At 53.5% G+C, this 19,986-nt stretch overlaps 1 protein-coding gene across 5 annotated transcripts in view; it reads right to left on the bottom strand.

Annotated features, from left to right (window-relative positions):
- Window positions 1-3,559: 3,559 nt before the first annotated feature.
- PEMT (phosphatidylethanolamine N-methyltransferase) overlaps window positions 3,560-19,986 on the bottom strand; it is a 46,355-nt gene continuing 29,928 nt past the window's right edge. For 3 of the 5 annotated variants that reach the window (XM_042798679.1, XM_042798678.1, XM_032989046.2), the window contains exons 4-8: window positions 17,662-17,807; window positions 13,229-13,340; window positions 9,095-9,169; window positions 8,246-8,306; window positions 6,139-7,604 (exon numbers count right to left, since the gene is read on the bottom strand). In XM_042798679.1, coding sequence (XP_042654613.1) covers window positions 8,252-8,306; window positions 9,095-9,169; window positions 13,229-13,340; window positions 17,662-17,807 — 388 coding nt within the window. In that variant the 3' untranslated portion in view covers window positions 6,139-7,604; window positions 8,246-8,251. Of the gene's footprint in view, window positions 4,316-6,138; window positions 7,608-8,245; window positions 8,307-9,094; window positions 9,170-13,228; window positions 13,341-17,661; window positions 17,808-19,986 lie in introns of those variants that run through there. The other 2 variants (XM_032989048.2, XM_032989047.2) reach the window with 2 other exon arrangements.

Genomic DNA, 19,986 nt, shown 5'->3' with positions numbered 1-19,986 from the left:
CCTGAGGAGAGGAGCATTAGGCTGAGTCCCCCAGGATCATCTAGAAATTCGTCTCCTGGTGGAAGCAGAACACATCTGCCAGGAGCCGGTGACTGATGATAAAGGATCCACCTCGCTGCGAGGCAAAGCCTTCCCACGGTTATGATGCTGCTAAAAATCACCACCTATTTCTGACCTGACTGCAAATAGCCCAAGTCTTAAGCAGGGACAGGTAAAATAGCATTTTCCCCCACAGCTGCCGTACCATCTGTGCAGAGTTTGACCCTGCCATTTGTGGTGTGCTTTGCTCCTTGCCTGGTTTTGGAGGATACAGGCTCTTTCGTGCAGCTGCTTGGTACAGCAAGAGCTGCTGGCAGGCTGCTGTGCACAAAACCCAGCCACCTTTAATGGAATTGAACATCTTCAGCACAGATTAATCCCTGCTTTCTTGCTATTTTTCTCCCTATTTGCACCCTCCCAGGTTTACCAGCCACCTGCCAACGAACAAAACCCGCCCAGCAGCCGCAAGCAAGTGGCTGAGGAAATTCCACGAAAGTCACACAAACATCCCAGCGACAGAACATGCGGCGCTCCCCAGGGTCTGGCTTGAACGAACTGTGCAAGCAGCAAAATAGAGCTGGCAGCAGCACCAGCCTCTGCAAAAATATAGGAAGCAAAATGTACCAGGAGGCAGGAGCGTGCATCGCGCCGCCCGGCCAGGGACAGGCGAGTGGGGGGATGCTCGGAAATGAACAATTACATCAGAACATGACTTTGATTTCTGAGCATGCCACAGAGCTGGGAAATATCGTCACCCCGGGGTTGAGCCGGCCTCAGCTCCTGGCTGGGTCTTTGTGGGTCCAAGTGGTGAAAAACCCAAGACCAGCAAAGCCGTTTGTGCCTGTCCCGTCCTGGCACACGCAGACCCCACGGCCTCTCCCGAGCCACAGACAGAAGCGCATCCGACATGAGCTCCTTAGTGTTGCCGTTAAGATGCTCCACATCCCACCAAGGGCATGTCCCCTGCGCAGCACCACGCAGCATTCCCTGGCTCCGGACCGCGGCTTTGCGCACGGAGCCAAGCCCACTCCTCAGCCCGGCTTTCCTGGCTCCCCAGTTCCTGCTTTTCTCCCTCAGGACAGGATTCTGTTCTTCAGAAAGGGGCCCTCTCCCCGTTTCGTGTACAGCACCCCGGCGTGCTGCTCGTTAGCCCGCTCACAAATAACCAGCGTGGGCTGTGCATTTCCCAGTGGCTGCTGGTGAACAGCGGGGTCTCATGGGACCCCAAATTCTGCCCTGGCTGCTCCCCTGGGATGGGAGAAGGGGCGAGGGGCTGGAGGGAGAAGGGAGCAGCTGGGTAGGGAAGGGAAGGGAGGCTTTAGCTATAGCTCTTGCTTGTCCCCCTGGGGAAAAGCATCTGATTAAATCAAGATGCAACATCCAGGGTTGCTATTCATTCCCTATATTATTAGCTTGTCTCATTTTATTAAATCTCCTTTAAGGCTTTTCAAAAGAAGCACGTAATTCACAACATATAATTTTTCCCAGATGAGATATGATGCAGAAGTGGGCTGCTCTGTCACTGGGGACCACGGGGGGTGGGTTTATTTGTTTCCTTCCCCCACCTCCTACTTCTACAGCAACACTTTTAATGTCTCTTGATTCCTTTTAGCATTTGGGATTTGATTAACAGAGAATTTGAAAGCCTGAGACATGTCTCAAATCCCCAATTCTTTGAGTCATCCAGGCAAGGGGCGGTGAGAGCTCCCTTGGAGATGCCATCCCCGTGCCTGGCGCGATGGAGCTCCCGGAGCAGGCTCGTGCCGTGCTGTGGTCTCCAGACTTTCTGCATCTTTTCCCCTTCTCCCACCCCTGGTGTGTGCTTGCTGTGATAAACTCCCCAAAACCCCGCAGCTGGGGCTGAACACCCGTGTCGTGGCACAAAGCTGGGGAGGTCGCGAGCTCCGGCAGATCGCTCGGTGCCGCTGCTTTCCTTGCCAGCAGCACAAACGTGTCAGAGGGCCGAGCGCATGGTGGGAGCTGAGGTTTCGATAGCACCCCACCGTGGGGGACTCAGCTTTGCCATCCGGCCACCCCAGGGGATGGTGGCCCACTCTCCTGTCACGGCAGCATCTCCCTTCCGAGTGCACCGAGGTGACAGTTATCTCATTGTTGATAACTCTGCGGCACAGCTCAAGAGTCAAGAGCTCCAGGCGGAGCAAAACTGGGGTTCCCCGAGCCAGGGCCACCCTGGGAATCCTCTGCCCACAGTTTCCATCCCATCTCATGTCATCCTCTCGCCTATGGTTTGCTCGGAGGAAGCAGCATCTCACCAGGATCTGGTATAGACAAAGGTGTTTGCGTGTCCCGGACATGTCCCCAAACTCCGGCACCTTCTGCTCCTGTCCAAAGAGCGGCAGCCTCCCTGAGATTAGAGGGAAATGTCACCCGTAACCGGAGATGGGCAGCGACTGGGCTTGGAATATAGGGCACAGGAGAGGGGGAGGCTCGGTGACCCCGGCGAATGCGTTGCTACCGATTTCAGGCGGGTTCCTATGGAAATAACGATGGCTGCTGGGGTTATAGGACAAAAATAAAAGTCCAAGAGGAGGCAGGGAGCCGGCGATGGGCTGGAGCTGGCAGAGGGATGGGCAGCTGGTGCTGAGGGCTTGGAGCCTGGAGGTGTTTCATGTCTAGGTCCTGCATCTTCCCCCGCTGCTTTGGCTGTGGGGTCCGGAGGGGGCTGAGGCCACTGCAGGGTTTGAGGCAGTGAGTGGAGGCAACGGGATTGCGGGGGGGTTGACCTGGGTGAGGACTGAGCCCCACTTGGTGCTGGTTCCCAAACTGAGGACTCTCAAGGCTTCCGCTAAAGCTCAGCCCTGGGGCAGCAGCAAAGCAGAACTGCAGGCAGAGCCGGGCCCCGCCAGCTCCTTCCCTGGGGGGCTCTGGCCGCTCTGCCTCCCTCCTGCGACCCTGGTTCAGAAAGGAGCTGCGCTCTGTAAACAGTTCCCCTCTGAAGAAAAGGCAACATGGAAAAAGCAGCACATTCCTGGGATTTTTTTTAGAAATGAGATCCAAGGAGGATGCAGCGAAGCATGGCCAGCTCACCGGGCTGTCCCTGGGCGGCTTTTTAGTGTGCAAATTAAAGAAAACAGCCTCGGAACTTGTCCTCCGGCACATGGCGGGAGCTCTGTGCGTAAATGCCCCCGGGGTGGGGAGCAGAGGTGGGTTGGGGTGGGCTGGAAGGCCTCTCCGTGCTGTCCCTGGCAGGGGTGGTGCAAAGGGCTGGGGGAACAGTGGGCACGGGGTGCTGCTGCTCTCCTAGGGCTGGGGATCATTTTGAAGCATCCATTGGGCACCCACGAGATGGGGGGGTGCTGCCTGCATCCGCACACCCCGGAGCAGGAGGCTGCCAGCGGTGCCCACGGGCTCAGCCCTGGCTCTGCCGAGGTGGGATGGAACCTAGTCCTGCCCCAGGCATTAGTTTGGGGTCCAACACTTGTGGTTTCCCACCTGGAAATACTTTCCCACCAGGGTGTTCTTCCCATCGCATTTCTTTGTGACCGTTAAAAGCCCAGACTGCTTTCCCTATGCAGCAGGGATAGAGACTGATTTATTCCCCTGTGAAGATAAGTCCTGTCGTGTCCCACATCTGTCTTCTCCAGATTAAGGGGTCCCAGATAAAGCAGTCAGTGCTCAAACTGCCCCTGAAAGACCATATACTGCCCGCGCTCAGAGCTCATCTTTGCTTTTCCATCAAATCCCAATCGCTGGCAGACAAGCCTTTCTCCCCTGCTGATCAAAAAACCATGTGGAGGTTCAACCTCGCCATCGGGAAGGGTGCGGGAGCCACCGCCAAAGCCCTGAGCCCCCCGTTTCCCTCCCTACTCCCAAATAACAGAAGCGTAGAGTCAGCAAGCCAGGCCTGGCAGGAACCCGACAGGAATCGTGACTTCTCCATCTCTTTTGCCGAATCAGCGCCCGCTGCCTTGGTTGCACCAGGTGTTTACTCTCCGTTCCTGGCTAACTGTGTTTGTTTGCCACGTCAGGGCCGGTGGCCATCCCTCCCCTGAGTGAAGGCGGTGCAGATTCGCTGGGCAAAAACAAACACAGGTGCAGGGTTACGGGTGGTCACAACGGAGGGCAGGGGACACCCTTGGGGACACGTCCCCCCCCGTTCTGGATGTCCCCGCCATCAGGTTGCCTTCAGGGAAAGGACCTCAGGATACGACCTCCGTCTCCCTGGATGGAGCATCCCGCGAGCGTGGAGCCGGTCCCGGCATCGCGTGCCCATCGCTGGGGCTGTTTGGGTTTGGATGGGTGATCCCCTCCACCCCTAAAAAAAAAAAAAAAAAAAATCACATGCAGTTTCAGGGAGGAGAGACACGTGCCGGGGAGCCACGCAAGAGGCAATGTGGGGAAAACCTGGGTGGAGTGTGAGGGTGGGCATAGCCGGGGGCAGGACTGGATGACCCATAGTAGCGTGGTGCAATGGACTCGGTGACCTGTCTGTCCCTGCCAAGCAGGAGTTGAGATTTAAACAGTTTCCCCCTTTCCCAGTGTTTGCTCCGGAGAAATATCCCCAAACATCAAGGGAGGCGTTATCTGCGGCATCGGCACACAGCCTCGTGTGTGGCGTTTCCCAAGGCTGCAAACAACCCCGCTCCCCGCCAAGCTCGGATGGGCCCAGCACGCCCCACGCTGCATTTTGAAACCATGATGTTCTGAAAGCAGACCCATGACCACATTTCCAGGGACCCCGCTTAGTGCTCGATGCCTCCCCAAGAGCCGGAGGGATGTGCCCACCAGTGCCGGGGCTGCAACCGGCTGGTCCCGGGGGTCTGACGGTGCATTGTCTCTCCTTTGGAAGCAGCAAGAGTCTCACGTCCTGACCCGGAGACCACAAGGTCCATCAAGGCAGGATACGGCCCAGCCACAGCCAGGCGCTGGTCCTGGGGATGGGAAAGGGGGGGAAGTATCTCCGACACCCCCAGCGCTTCGTGCTCAGCCTGAAGGTTTCATTCCCACCCTTTGTGCTCCCAAATTCTTAGAAATATTAGGTAATTGGAGAGGAATCAGTTTTCTTCCTTAAAACCAGGGAGAGTCCCTTAATCCCTTGCTGTTAAGTGCTACAAAAGAATATAAATAATGGTCTGTGTTTTCCTCCCCGCAGCACCGGCGAGCAGCACAGCACTGCCAGGAATGGCCCTGGCCAGGGCCAACCCCCCCACCCCAGGGGGAGAAAGGTAGGCTTAGCCGCCACGAGATGGGCTTAAACATCACCTTCCAGCTCAGTTTTGCTTTAGGGAACAGAGCAGACGCCTCTGAAACGTCAAACTCCAGCTTTACAGCAGCCAGAACCAGTTCTGTGAACGTAGCGACAGTTTAATCCGCACTGGCTGCTGCGGGAAGAGCTCCTAAAAACGGGGGTAGATCTGGCACAGCCCCAGAAAAACCTTCAGGCAGTGCAAAGCCGACACAGAGCGGGGCTGGGAAGTGGGAATTGTCGGGTTTGAAATGGTGGATCAAGGGGGAAGGAGTCTGTGAAGCTGATCCCAGTGCAGCACCAAACCCCGGCGCTTCTGGGATGCTGTGGGCACGGGAGGGGAAGCAGCTCCGTCCCTGGGGTTTATGGTGACAGACACTCATCTCGGGGGGGCTGATCCTGGCTGGATGGGAATGGTACAACTGGGGTCCCCCCGGCCTCCCAGTGGGGACAGGGAAAGGCGTACATCGTCCCCAGACTGGGAATGAGACAGCACGAATATAGCCCTCGCTGCGTTCTCGTTAAGAGTAATCCTTCCCCAACAAGCATGTGTCTGTTCGGTAAATACTGATTTCACCTATCAACAAATCTGAATTTATTTACATCAGAGACTTTGAGCCAGGACTGGTAACTCTGACATAAATTGTCTGAATAATGCAACGTATCCTCTCCTTGCTGGTTGCTATGGGTACTGGGCTGTTTTAGCCTCCATCTATAAACATTAACTGTGAAGGGGATGTGGAAACTTATCTAAAAATAAAATACTATGCCCAAGTCTTTAAGAGGAAGGTCGTTGAGATGGTGATTAAAAAAACCACCCTCGTAGGGGTTCTGAAGCGGTGAAACACAAACAGGGCATCCTTGAGCCCGGCTGAAGGAAACGGAGGCTGGACTGAAAAGAAACCAACATTTTTAATTCCTGCTGAGCAATGCCCGAAAGGTGAATTACAACATGCAGAAGCAAAGGAAATCGGACTTTGCAGAGGGTGACACTGAGAAAAGGGAGGACCCTCTGCAGGGGGGGACAACAAGACGCCGAGACGTGGCACCGCATCTCCCTTCTCCAACACCACCACCGGCAGCTTTACGCTGCACTTTTTTTTTTTTTTTTTTTTTTTTTTTTTGTCATTTACAGCTTTTTCCAACTGTTCTGGGAATCTGTAAACACTGAGCCTGAGACTGGAGCATCCCCCTTGGGATCTTCCCGTTCAGGGCAGGATCCAGCACCGGGCTCTTTGGGACTCGCCGAGGCTGGTGGCAGGGGCAGAAGGGCAGATCCGTACCCGGCTGCTGCAGAGCTCAGAAGGCAGAAGCAGCCCTTTCCCTCCCACCCACTGCCCCTGCAAGGCAGTGAAAAATAGCTGGAAGGCACTGGGCGGTGGGGAAGGCAGACAGGACCCTCATGTAGGCCCTGGGGAAAAGAAGGGGCTGGGTGGGTGTGGAGGGGGCCGGGGCACCCACATGGCCAAGGAGGGGATAGCTACAGGGCACGGATGGGGATTGACTCTGCCCTTTGGCCCTCTCCAAGCTGGGGTTTCCCCACGGGACCTCTGCCATCCTTCCAGCCCCCCACCCCGGGGCAGCGGTTTAGGTCGTCCGTTCACGTCTACGTGCTTTTCAGTCACCCCTTCTCGGAGGCTTTGCGAATAGCGCGGCGATGCTACAGGGCTCTGCACCGGTGGGAAACCGCAGCTCTGGACAGGGAGGTTTCCCTCTCCCGAAAAAGAGGCGGGGGGGGGTTGTTGTTGGGTTTGCAGCAGGTTTTGTTGTTGAGTTGGCAGCAGTTTCCCCTCTTCCTTCCCCAGCCGTGTTTGAACACCTTAGGGGCTCCTGAGCCCTCTCTGTTGCTTCGCCTGAGCTTTTATTTGCTTCCCACAGCTCTTTGGCAGCATCTTCCGATGATCTTCAGGATCAGCCAGAGCCAGAGCTTCCTCATGCTCAGAGCTCGCTTATGAAAGGACCCTGGTGTCTCCGTCATTACTTGGCTTGCCCTCCAGTCCGGGGCTGGAGCTGGGTTGCTTTTTTCCCCCTTCAGATCTTCAATAATTGGTGAGGGAGAAGAGGTGAGGAGCTCCTGTGCCATGTGGCTCCCGGGAGAGCATCACCTTCGTGGCAGGAGGTGCAGGGACCCAGCAATGGGGACAAGGATCCGGGGGGCAGGGACCTCCAGCTCCCAGGGGCTGCAGCGAGGAGGTGCCACCACGCTCGGGCTGTTCCTCTGATCACTTCGATACTGCTGGGTGCTCAGTTGGCTCATTAAGGGTTGCTGGGCTAATTAGTAGGATACATCTCAGTAGGAAAACAGGCAAATTGGACAGCGTGGGGACCAGAGACACGCTGTGCCAAGGAATCCGAGACACTGCTTTGCAAAAGGCAAAGAGACAAGAGTCTGTTAGGGACCTCACCAGTGCTACCAGCGTCTTTGCTGGGGCAGAGCTACGGGGCTGCCAAAACCTCAGCAGAGCCGTGTGCTTGTCCAGCCTCTCCAGCCACCAACGGGCAGAACCACCGGGGCTTTCCAGGGAAAGGAGCCTGGGCAGAAGCTTGTGCTTTTTTAGAAGCCTTTGGCTCCAAAAGTGAGCCTGTGCTGAATTTCTGGGGTGAGCTGGTGCATGCCCCCTCGCACCATCCCTGCCGCTCGCCGGAGCATCTGCCATGGCCCATAGGTGCTTTTTTTCTGCCTAATTTAGACTAAGCCTGGAGCCTTGAAGCTCCCCAGCAATTTTCCCTCGCGCTGACTCTCAAGTATATAATCAAAACAATTTGGGGGTTGCTGGTCGGGTGCCAAGAGGCGGACACAACCGCCGCTGTGCAAAGCCTTCCCGCCTGGGTTTTTGCAGAGCTTTGAAGCTCAAATCCCTCGAGAAGTGCAGGAAGGGCTCTGGAGGAGCTGGAGAAGGCAGGGCTGGGCTGGGGCGTGCTGCTCTCACCCCCACCTAACGTGCTCGTGGAGCCCGGCAGAGCAGCCCCTCTTGCTGAAGTGCCAATCTGCAAACATACCTGTTGTTACTTGTTCTTCACTCCCTTCTGTTTCTGCCGATATATTTCTTCTGTGAAAGGCCTGTGGTTGGGAGGATGGGAATTTGGGGAGAGAGGGGGCAGAGACACGAGAGAAGGGCAAAAAAAGGGAGAAAGAATTAAAATCAAGACAGCTGTGTGCTCTCCTTTGGGCTCAGAAACTGCCTTTCGTGGGTTGGCACAGCCCAACTATTCTTGTGCCACAACAATCCTCGGCTCAGTCTCTCTGGACCGTGGAGTAGCTCTAAGCTGCTCCCACCCAGGAGCATCCCTGCACTGAGCAGGACGAGGCTCAGCACACGCTCAGGCTCCCCCCACGTGCAGACCAGCCTCGGCTCTCTTTGCATCTCCTCCTCCCTCACAAACACAAAAGACCTTTTGCTGTTGAAGCGCAACTGCTGCTTCTGGGAATAATTCTGGGCTGCTCTGCCCTGCGCTGCTGGGCTACTGTGGTGCAAAATATCAGAGAAGCCCATCCAAGGAACTGCAGAATGCGAGCTCTTCTTGTAGGGTCTCTTCAGACAACGCAGTGAGTCCTCTCACTGCCTTCCTTATTGTTCTTGTACAGACAGAATCAGGCACCCGAAAGAAAAAAAGATCTCATTTTGATAAAAATAAACAAACGCATAAATGTTCCTAGAACTCAGCAAATAGTTTCAGAGAGGAAGCTGCCCATTATCAAAACAATTGAAAAACAATCCTCTGTTTTCCTTCTTCCCCACTGAATTAATTGGAAAAAACCCCATCTCTCCTTTTGCAGTTCCCTGAAACCTTGGGAGTTAAAGCTGGTAGAAATAATTAGAAGCTCTCCAGTTTTGCAAAGCTACTCACCCCTCATACAGCACTGCAATTGTGTAGGAAATTGCCACTACAGCTGTCAGCAAAAGGCCAGCTGGGCTTGCGTGCCTGTTTTGAAAGAGAAGGAAAAAATCAGGTAAGTACATGGGCTTATGCAAGACCTGGTTTAGAAAGTGAAATGAGACGCTGGGCTCCATGAGAGCACTCTCTTGCTCATTAAACAGAAGCGAACAAAAGGGTGGGGTTTTGTTTTTTTTTTTTTGTACTTAATGTTAACTGTCTTAGACAGATGTTACTTGGCAAAGACGCTTCCCCAGCCTACTTCGGCAACTTCTTTTAAGTCTGATCCCTGCACATCTCCGCTAAGAGAGCTTCTGCTTTGATGCTAAGTCCTGAGATTATAAGGCTGTTTAATAGCTGAGCAGCTGCTTACGTATGGCTGTGGCTCCGAGCCAGCGCGCTATAAGGGAAATGCCTGATGTGCACAGAGATGGGCCACCCAGGGTGCAGGAGACACCTGGCAGATGGAGCAGCGTATGGTACCGTATACATCAAAACGGCGGCTGAGCCGTCGCAGGGCTGGGGATGGGAAGGGATGGAAAGGTCCGTGCCTGCCCTGCAAAGGGTGCGTGGGGGGGCTCAGTTCACATTTAAACCCATTTCAGGATTTTTTTTTAGGAACACGTCCTGTCACCTCCCCAAGGCCCAGCTGAACGGTTGTCCTTCAGCAAGGGGTCACCAGGCGCAGCGGGGGGGACCGATGCCACCCACCGCACTGGCTGGTGATGGGCAGAGGCGCTCGAGGGCTGCGGATGCAACGGGGATGGCTGTTCCTTTTAGCGCCGAGGCCAAAGAATCGCCGCCAAAAAATCCCCACCACCTCCTGCTCTAGAGAGAGGTGTCAGTGTAGGCCGCAAACCTGCACTGCCCACGCGAAGACACTTCAACGCTTGGCCTGAAAGTGTCTGAGGCAGATGATGGCAAAGGCAGCGCAGGGATTGCTAAGGCCCCAGGATTTCAGCGAACAGGTTGCAGCCCCCCAAACCAGGTGCTGAAGACCACCCCAAGGCGTGCCAATTCCTCCAGGTGAGAGCGGCCACACCAGCAGCCATTCCCCACTCGTTACCCCAGCACCCACGAGGTCCTGGCCCCATCTCCCCAGTGAGGAGCGTGGCCGTGGCTGGCTCACCACAGACCCCCCAAAACACCCTTTCTGCACCCTGTGCCTTCAGCTAATGGCTGCGAGTGTTGCCCTTAAGTAGGCCACTGCTGATTGCCTTTAATTGTTGGCAGCAGCTCAGCTCTGAGGGGAGCCAGAGCTGGCGGTCAGAAAAAAAAAAAAAAGTACTTAGCTGGTCCTTGGTGAGGATAAACATCCCGCAAACCTTGTGCAAGGCAACTAGTCGGGAAAACATGCCTTCAGAGGAGACTGAGCTACCTAAACTGCTGTCAGGTACTGCCTGGCCACATCAGTTCTTCGAGAGATGCACACAAATCTTCACCTTTCCACTGCTTCCATTTTGCAATAAGTTTTTCCCTCATTAGGAAGCATGGGGCAACTTCTTCCTCTCCCAGCCCCCTCGCTATTACATGCTTAGTCATGTCTCCTCCTTGATTCCTATCTGAGAGAACAAATTTGCATGATTGTTTGTTGACAGCGAGACCTCTAATTGCATCATTTGGCTGCAGTGCCAGCTCTGATTTACACAGCCCGTTGCCATGAGTTAAAACACTTCCCTAACCAAAGATACACAAAGCTGTCCCCAAACAGCTAATGCTCTATTTGTCTTTCGGGAGAAACGAGGCTGCTCGATGCGGGCGATGAGAAGCACTTGGGTGAGTTGTTTCTCTCCATTTATGAGCTCGACCTATTTATTGGGCAACAGCTCGTGTTGTAGCAAGGTCGACAAAGAATCAACCACGAAGGTTTCGTGGTTCTGGTAGGACTTTTTTTTTGTGTGTGGGGGGAAGTCTGTCCATCCCCAACCCTTGCTGCAGCTCCCCATGGCTGTGGGTTGTCTGGAAGAGCAATGGTCGGGGCTCGCGTCTTTCCCCACTGGCCTCACTGGTCCTGGGTGTTGGATGTGGGACACCCGCTTTCCCCCTTCTTCCCGGAGCTCCTGTTTTTGTGGTGACTGGTGGAGATGCCTTCTCCAGTCTATCTGGCAGACACATTTTTGGCTGCAGAGCTGCCATTAGGCAAGCTGGGGAGAGCTGCAATAATCCACGAGGGAAAAAAGAGCGGCTCTCGCCCCACGCGATGCTTTTAAGGTTGGGCTGGAGTCGGAAGGCTGGCTGGCTGGTGTGCTGCCAGGCTCGCTTACGTTATGTGGTATATGCCCTTACAGATGAAAATGAATCAATCATTTGGGCTCTGATGCCATGATATGGCATGATACATCACTGAGGGAGGACAAATATGCTCTACATTTTAGGTCTGACCAGAACCAGGCAGCAAACACATTCCTCTGACATCCCTCCCACTGACATAGAGCTGGGATGTTACCTCTGGCTTCTGAGCGCAGACACATAACATCTTCTAAAAGCCCTGGCACCTCAGAAGAGACCTAGGACTCCCCAAAAAACTCTCAGCAACCTGAGCTGAGATCCCAGCGAAGAGAAACAGACAAAACCAGGGTGTGAAAGGTTGTGCAGAGCTTCCCCAGGGCAGGCGGGCGGTGTCCTGGTGCCACTTTGCACAGCTCCAGCAATTTGTTAACAGCAATTATTTGTCATGCCTCGCTGCCCTTTATGGTGGCAGCCTTTTAGCGAGAAAAAGGAGGCAATCAGACTGTTGTCTTGAGCTGCTTCTGCCCAGGATTGAAGTGGAAGACCAAGCAACGCGCACCCGGTGTGAGGTTGCTCTCTCATGGGAGCAAAGAAGGGATTTCTGCGAAAGAAAGGAGGGTTCAGCTGGTTTTGCAAAAGTTTTAGGAAACAGTTTGATGCTGACCTTTAAAACAAGTAAAAATCTCCTTGTAATTCCTCCTGGTCAAATTCCTCCTTCTGTGCTGTTGTGGGGGTGGTGGTTGTCTCCAGTTGTGGTGTGGGATGGGGGGGCTCATCCTGCCCCAGCTCTGCCCCGCTCCCCCAGCAATAGCCCCGCTGCCTTCGCACCGCGGCTGACCCCACCGCTGGCTCTCCTGCCCGGCACTGCCACAACCCCAGCAGCGAGCGAGCTCTGGCTCTTGGGCACCATTTCCCCAGGTTTAGACCCCATCCAGTGCCGTGGGTCTGCCAGGAAGGTAAATGGCTTTGTTCAGCGCAAACCAGAATTTCCAGTGTAGAACGAATGGCAGCAAGGCTCAGTGGAGACAGGAGAGAAACCATCAGCTTTACTTATTACCGGGGGCCAGAAAGCGCTGCGCATGTGGCTGAAAAGGTGACCAGAAAGGGGCAAAGCATTTCATTTCTTCCACCAAAGTAGAAGAGAGGTGATCACACTCAGGAGCACCAGTGCAAAACATCTAGTGATAAAGGCCCGCAGTGCTCTACGGGCTCCTGATGTAACACAGCCAGGGTTTTTTCTCCTAGGCAAATAAATAAAATCTGATATTAAATGAAAACCACATAAAACTTGTTACACAGAATAGAGTATATTGCTCATTTACTGCTAAATTACAGCCTATTCATTTCCTCCTAAGCAGGCTATTAAGCTGTGTTGTATCACATGAGGAGTGTTTCGGAAGTGTTATCACCATGCGGTGGGGGAAAGGGTGCGTTGGCTTGTTTTGCTTTCTTCCGAGGTAATTACAGGGTCACACTGATCCCCCGTATCAGTGCTCTGCCCCTGCCGAGTGACACCCGGCGTGAATTTGGCCCTGGCTGTTGATTTTTCCATGTGCAGAGCCTGCCAAGGTCCTCATTCAGCTGCAGCGCGTTTGCTGATGCTTCCTCTCCCCAGCACTTGGCCGTTACTTATTTTTTCTACAATTAATGCTGCGAGTCTTTTATGACAGCAGAAGATTTTGCACGCACAAAAATAGTCAGAAACTGAGAAGTCGGGGCTTGTTGCACTTTCCCTGCCATTTTTATTTTTTTTTTTTGCTGGCTGCCATCACCAAGAGTTTCTTTGGCCCCTGATGCCTCCTGGCACCTTATGTCCTGCCGAGCACAGACCCCACACTCGCCCTACGACCGGTGCTGTTTGCAGGGGCACGTACTCACATGAGGGACCAGCCCAGGTAGATGGCCGTGCTGCCCCAATACATGGGATTATCCAGGATGCTGAAGGGGAAGCTGGTCACTTTTGCCTCCATCAGGATGCCGAAGTAATCACCTACAGAGCAAACAGAGGGTTTCTGGTTAGGCTCCATGAAGCTGGGAGTCGTGGGGGGCTTTGGCACACCGATAGCCTCCCTGTGCCACGGGGCATCCCTGCCAGGGATGCAGAGCGAAGGTGAATGAGGGGCTTCACTGCTGATTTCCAGGCTGAGAAAACAGCAACAAACAGGTCGGCTGTTTACTCTGTGTCTATCAGCTTTTCCGGGAATGGCTCTTTGCCCATGAGGGAGGTTTGTGCATTGCAATGAGGCTACGGCAGCCACCTCCCTCATCAGGAGGCAGCTCTTGAGGTCCCAACTGGCTGATTCCGGCTTTCTCATTTGAAAACTGCCCGTCTGATGCCACTTGACAAGGAAGCAAGTGCATAGGCTCAAATCCATTTAATGGGGAAATAAGCCCCAGTGCACTGTAATGGCGTTTTGAGATGTTATAAGCACGACCGCCACCACCAAATGCCCTCATTCAGTGTCACCCTTATCTCATAGTTCAGAGAATTTCTCAGAATTTCAGAAAATAGCACCTCTGCCTACAAAACACTCAATTATCGGCATCATGATGATGATGATAATAGGTGATTGTCATCTGTAATGAGGAAAGCTTTCAGAACTGTCAGCATCCAACCAGCTTCCTATCTACCTCGGAGTAATCCTTCCACCCTACTGAAAGGAGCCTGGAAAAGAAATGACAAGCAAGATGTTGTATAGCTTGTGAGTGGCATTTTGGGGGGAAAAAGGGCCATCTCTGACTCCTATTGGTCTTACAAGCGAGACCACAAAACCCGGCAAGGATTTTGCTCCGGGTCCAGTGCACAAGATGCAACATCAGTCGGCGAGGAGCAATGCAGGTCCATTGCCCTGGGTCACGTTCCCAGCTTTGCTGGCAGCCTGTTCCCTGACCTTGGGTAAGTCTCCTCCATCCCTCCCGGTGCTATTGTGCACCGATCATAATATCAGCCTTTCTTATAGCACGGAGGGTGGTGAGGATTAATGTATGGTGAGAAAGTGCTCGGAAATCCAGATAAAAGGCATTACAGGAGTGCAAACTATTCAAGGTTATTATTATTACCTGGATCGTAGTGTAATTTCTTTGACCTCACATGGTGCAAAAACATTTATTTCTAAGGATAAACAGTGCCTGCCCAATTAGACAATGCTTTTGGGCTTTAACTACAGGCCACTAAGTGAGATAATTGCCTGGTATTCATACTATATGTTCTCACAGTTACTTGGCAATGCATCTCTGAGATTGTTCTGGTAGAAAGAACACATCACCCCCTGCCACAGCCCATTTCTGTGCTTTCTTATGTGTCAAAATGCTTCATTATACCCTGCCCGCCCTCGCCTTTGGGCTGAACACCTCGCTCCCCAAATGGTGCTGCCACCGGGGAGGTTTGCACAAAGCCCTGGGTTCATGGGGCTGGCAGGAGCTTATCGGAGCCTGGCACTGGTGGGGCTGTGGGACCTGCCGGGAAGGCTCCCTGCAAGCAGGAGCACACAGCAGCTGGGGGGAGCAGGCAGCTCCCCCAGGACACAAGCTTTTCCGATGCAAATCCTGCCTCCAAACCCACGCAGTTAAATGAACATGACCACCAGAGAGGACCTGCAGCATTTTTATATTCAGGCAGGTACTAAGGGAAATGACTGGCTTGCACAGCATCGGCCTGGGCATCTCCTGCGCCTCCATTAAACCCCCAAAACAGAAATCCGCTCCTTGTCGGGCTGAGGGACTTCAGCATCTCATTTGGGTTATTTTTTGCTGGAGGTCAGTGTAAGCATCTGGCTGCACAGCGTAGACACTTTGGATCGCAGCAGCAAAAAGCCATTTGACGCACTCTGCAGGGACCCCCCGTGGTCTCTGGAGCCTGACCTGGGCTGAAGCACCATCTCTGCTTCCCTCCGGGGAGCCGCCGGCTTTGCCATAGCCCAGTGACAGACTTCAGTCAAGTCTGATTTACCTGAAATCTTGGTCAGCGCTGGAAGGAACCGCGCTCAGGTGTGAGACAGATGGGCTCAGACAGGCTGAGCTGCCTCTCGGTGCCCTCAGCCTCCAGGAAACCAAGCCTTCGTTGCTACCTTTGTCGGGAAACCAGGCAAATGGTGAGGTGGATGGTGCCAAACTGATGCCCGAATCCCTGCAAGGGGACGGTGCAGGGACGGGGTGCTGGGGGGACTGCTCAGCAGGGGAGAAGGCTGCCGGTGCGAGGGGCCGCATCCAGCCACTACAAACAGAGGCTGGGATCGGGGCTGCTGCGCGGGAGATGCGGTGGCACGGAAAGGTTTGGTGCAGGAGGGTGACTCACGTGGCTCCCACTGCACCGTTTAGCCCACACTTAAGAGACAGAGTGCTCCATAGCTGCTCCAAAGCTTCAGCGTGCTGTTAAAGAGGAATCTAATGGGCAGCTCTGATGCAGCCTTTGTGCCCTGCCTGGTTCAGCCCTCATTGCTGTAGGAAAACCCAAAAAGGAAGGGTCAAATGCTGTTACAATAAATTTTTGAAGGGCTTGGGTGTCAGAGGTTCTCTTAAAACTTCTCTCAAGCTCAGGTATTGACCGCAAGAAGAAGCTGGGTGACTTGCCAAAGCAGGGCAGGCCTTTGCTACCTGCAGCCAGAAGTGCTGTCACTGCTGGGGACCCTGCTCCTCCCCCTGCACTGAAACCCTGCGTGCAGGAGGATGGTGGAAATACCAGTCCCAGGTGAGCCCTGAGCAGGAGAACATCTCACTCGAGATCTGAGACCTGCAGCCTCCTTGTCTTCCCCATGACTGGGTAAAAAAACCACGCTGAACAGAATTCTCCATCAAGAGTTGGCCAACTCGGACTCATGGGGGCTTGCATGGAGCTGAGAAGCTGCTATGGGTGCAAGGCAGATGCTCCAGCTGTGGCACAGAGATCCTGAGCCAGCCTGGCTGCACCAGCACATGGTGTTGGCATCTCCCCACCGTGACTCAGCTCTGCCCCGGTGCCTGTCATGCCCCGGCTAGCAGAGAGAGCTGGCCTCGCTCCCTGCTGCATCAGGCAAGGCTTGGAGCCGTGCAGCCTCAGCCCGGGGTGCTGGTGGCAGGGAGAGCCTCCGCTGGCAGAGAGGATGAAGCAGAAGTGCCCGATATGGGCCACTAACACCTGCCTCTTCCCTGCCCCGGGGGATACTGGAGCCACTGGCCGTGCAGAGCAGAGGGGGACAGGGCCACTCTCGCCGCTTACGCTGAGCCTGACTCACTTGTTTGCTTTTCCCCAGCGGTTCAAGCCCAGTGGATACTCCTGGTCGGATGAATCAGGCTTTACGTAAACAACCCCAGACCTGGCTGAACTTCAGGAGCATTCAAGCAGCTCTCGCTGGTGGGTACTCCTGCAGCCAGCCTCTCTGGACACATCTCCGCAGGCACAGCATTGCTCCTGGGGGCTGTGGGTGATTTTGGGGGATGCCAGTGCCCGGTAGCTGGGGAACAGGGACGTAACACAGGGCCACGAGCAGGGCTGCAGAGATGAAGGGTCAGAGTACACATTTAGGAGTGCTGAGCTCTATTTCTGGCAGTAGGATCTTGGCCAACTCAACACATTTCTTTGCAATTCCACTTGAAACCAGGAAGGCTTACTACCTCCCTCTTCTTCCTGGCGACGCTGCAGGAGCTAATTGAATTTGGTTTGTAAAGCACTTGCAAAAGCACAGCCCAAATGCAGTGTCAAAGCTGGGGCTGTGATTATTTCAGCCAGCGGGAGCTGCCCCTTTCCTTAGATATTTATTGTTCCTGTCTCTATTTTATTTTTTTGAATTCCACACATACTGGCATGTTTTTAAAGTCAGCAATGCTAATAGAATTACTCTCTAAATGTGAAAGCAAGCACAGTGGAAAATGCCTTCTGCCATAAAGCGGCAGATAAAAGAATCTGTCAACGAACATCAGGTTTATTGCAGAGGGAAAAGCAAACGAGATCTTGCTTCAGGTGCGTGTGTTGAGTGGGTGGAGGCTCAGAGCAAGGCTGGCGGACAGCTTGCACCCACTGTGCCAGTGCCGACTTGCTCGTGGGGTCTGTACCCTTTTCTGGAGGGCATTTGGACTGTCAGATGATCAGCTGCTTTCCAAAATTTCAGGCCTGACACTGAAGGTGATGGTATTTGCTGTATAAAACTACTGCACCATCTTCTCCGTGCAAGGTAACAGCATGGTTAGATCACGCTTTGGTATCATTAAGCCAAGAACCAATCTAACAGCCCTGAAGACAAGGATGAGGAAATTCTTACATGTCTCTGCCCTAGCAAAAGACCCCTGCTAGGATTAAATGCACTTTCTGGTTAAGCTGCTGAATTTTCAGTGCTTACCTAGAAATGTTCCGGTGAATCCCAGTGCTAAGAAGCTGGAGATGACAAACAAGGTCCCTACAGCCAAGATGGCCAAACCCAAGTAATAGGACCAGTGGCAGTCCAAGCCCTCCAGCTTTGGCTGGCTCTTCATGGCTTCCGTGAAGCTGTAAGAGAGACAACAAGGGCCGTTAAAAGCAGTGACTCGTTAGTAACATCACCCTCCTCTCTCTGGGAGATGCAGAGCTTTGGGAGAGGATGCTGCTGAGGATGACCCTTCACCGGGTCCCTTTTTCCATTCAACCTCCCAACAGAAGAAGCAAGGAGCTGAAGCCTTGTGACCAGCCAGGGCTTGACCTGGGGCAGATATTACTACTTTCAACCCTTGCTCACTCCTAGAAATACCAACCCCGCTGAACTGCAGTATCAAAAGCTTTGCCTTGCTCACCAAACCCCAGGTTTCATCATGAGCGGGAGCTCTGGGAAAGACGCCCTTGCAAATGTTGGAGGCTGCAATGCCTCAGCAGAGGACTAGAAAAGGTTGGGAACAATCAGCTGGGTTATCTCATGCTCCCACCCCCGTTCCTCTCCATCAAAATATTTTGCAGCGTTCATGTGTCAGCCACGTGCCCAGGAGTGATTCACGGCTGAAGCCTGACTGTCAGGGGGAGGATTGGAACGGCAAAAGGAAAATACTAGAGAGACACATTTTCAAGTGTGAACAGAGCTTCTCAGCTCCAGGCTTGTTCAGGCATTTCAGGTCTGACCTTCCAAATACTCATTTGTGAGTGGAATAATTGTGACCCCTCCCTTCAGCCCCCCTGAACTTTGCCCGGAGCAGGGCTCGGCAGGCTCAGCATCTCACATAGCTCCGATACAAACGTATGACGACAAAGGAGACGACACTCTGATTAAAAAAATGCCCATTAATAATAGTGACAGGAGATAACAGACCCGCAGAGCTGAACACAGTGTTTCTCCACATGTTGCTGACACATGAGGTAGGAAACTTTGAGCATTTTTTTTTTTTAATGAGCACCCTGGAGGCTGAAATTCAAGTGGAATAACAGCTCTCCTGCGCCTCTGGCCACCGCTGCCTGCCAGGGCTGGACCAAGAGAGCTGCTCCTGCCCATGCTTCCAGGCTCCTCGGCTGGAAAGTGCTTCCATGACGTTACCTGCAGGGCTTGTGATAGTTTTTTTCCCTGAAGTCCAGCTTCCCCAAGCTCTACAAATCTCTGGGTTTTTCTCTGTTGTCCAAATGAAAGCTGAGAGAGACAGTCCTGCCTGCCTGGCTGATGGACAAGAGGCTGGAAACTCACCTTTCGAAGGCTCAAAGACCAGATAGCAAGTTACATGCACCAAGCAAAGTCCAGGATAATATTTAAACCCCACGGTTTAGGGACCTGGATGATATTTTGTGTTTTCCTTGAAGCTCATTCCTACTAGGTTTCCTACTGTCAGTGAGTTTTTAGGACCCCAGAGCAAGCCATTTAATCTTCACTTTGGACTGGAGCAAGGAAACAAAACATAGAATAAATGTAATGTGCTTGGGAGCGAGCAAGAACACAGCATCTTGGTGATTTACACTCCACCCCCACGCTAAAAATTACAAGGAAATTCCCTTTTCCAGGGAGAGGAATGACAGCACAGCCCCGGGCGATGTAACAGCACATATCCCCGGGGCTGGCCATCCTCCAGCACCCCGCACACCTCCCTGCGCTCACCAGGATCCCGTTGGTTTAGCTCAAAATCATTACTGATGGGAACACACAAATCTGCCTGCAACATGAAGTAGCAGTGGCTGTACAACCCTTTGTATCATTTCTCCAATATTTATTTTTAAATGACACGGTTCTCCCCTCTGAGGAAGCCCAAATCCGCATCCCTGCCTGCATTTGGGGGGGGGGGAAAGCAATCCCCCCTGTGAGGATACGCCTGTCTGCATGAGCAATCCTGGCCTGGCCCTGCTCTTAAATCACAATGTGACATCCCCAGGGATGATCTGGAGCTCTTTGCTCCCGCAGAGGAAGAGCTTGTCCCTGCCTGGATCCCAGCCCCCAGAAAAGAGATGAGAGAGCTGCGAGAGATACAGCTAGAGCCCAGCGCTCAGAGGCTGCTTCTCACTCTGGGTGAGCCGGATTCATGCTGTCTTACATCCTTGAGGCTCCTCTATCCGATGCTAGTGACCTGACTTGGCCTTGGAGCACGAGAAGAACCAAGGTAGCTTCAAGAATGTGAACTGGTTGACTGCGAATCAGCCTCAGAGGCTTTGCAACCAGCACGTGATGTGGTTTGCTTTGGCAAAGCTGTCTCCCTTGCTCCAGATGATCCCACTCTTCCTTTTC

This window comes from Tyto alba, unplaced genomic scaffold, assembly GCF_018691265.1.
Source record: "Tyto alba isolate M040663 unplaced genomic scaffold, T.alba_DEE_v4.0 Super-Scaffold_28, whole genome shotgun sequence".
NCBI lineage: Eukaryota > Metazoa > Chordata > Aves > Strigiformes > Tytonidae > Tyto > Tyto alba.
The sequence above is the reverse complement of the archived record's forward strand: the minus strand, read 5'-3'. Positions and strand labels throughout refer to the sequence as shown.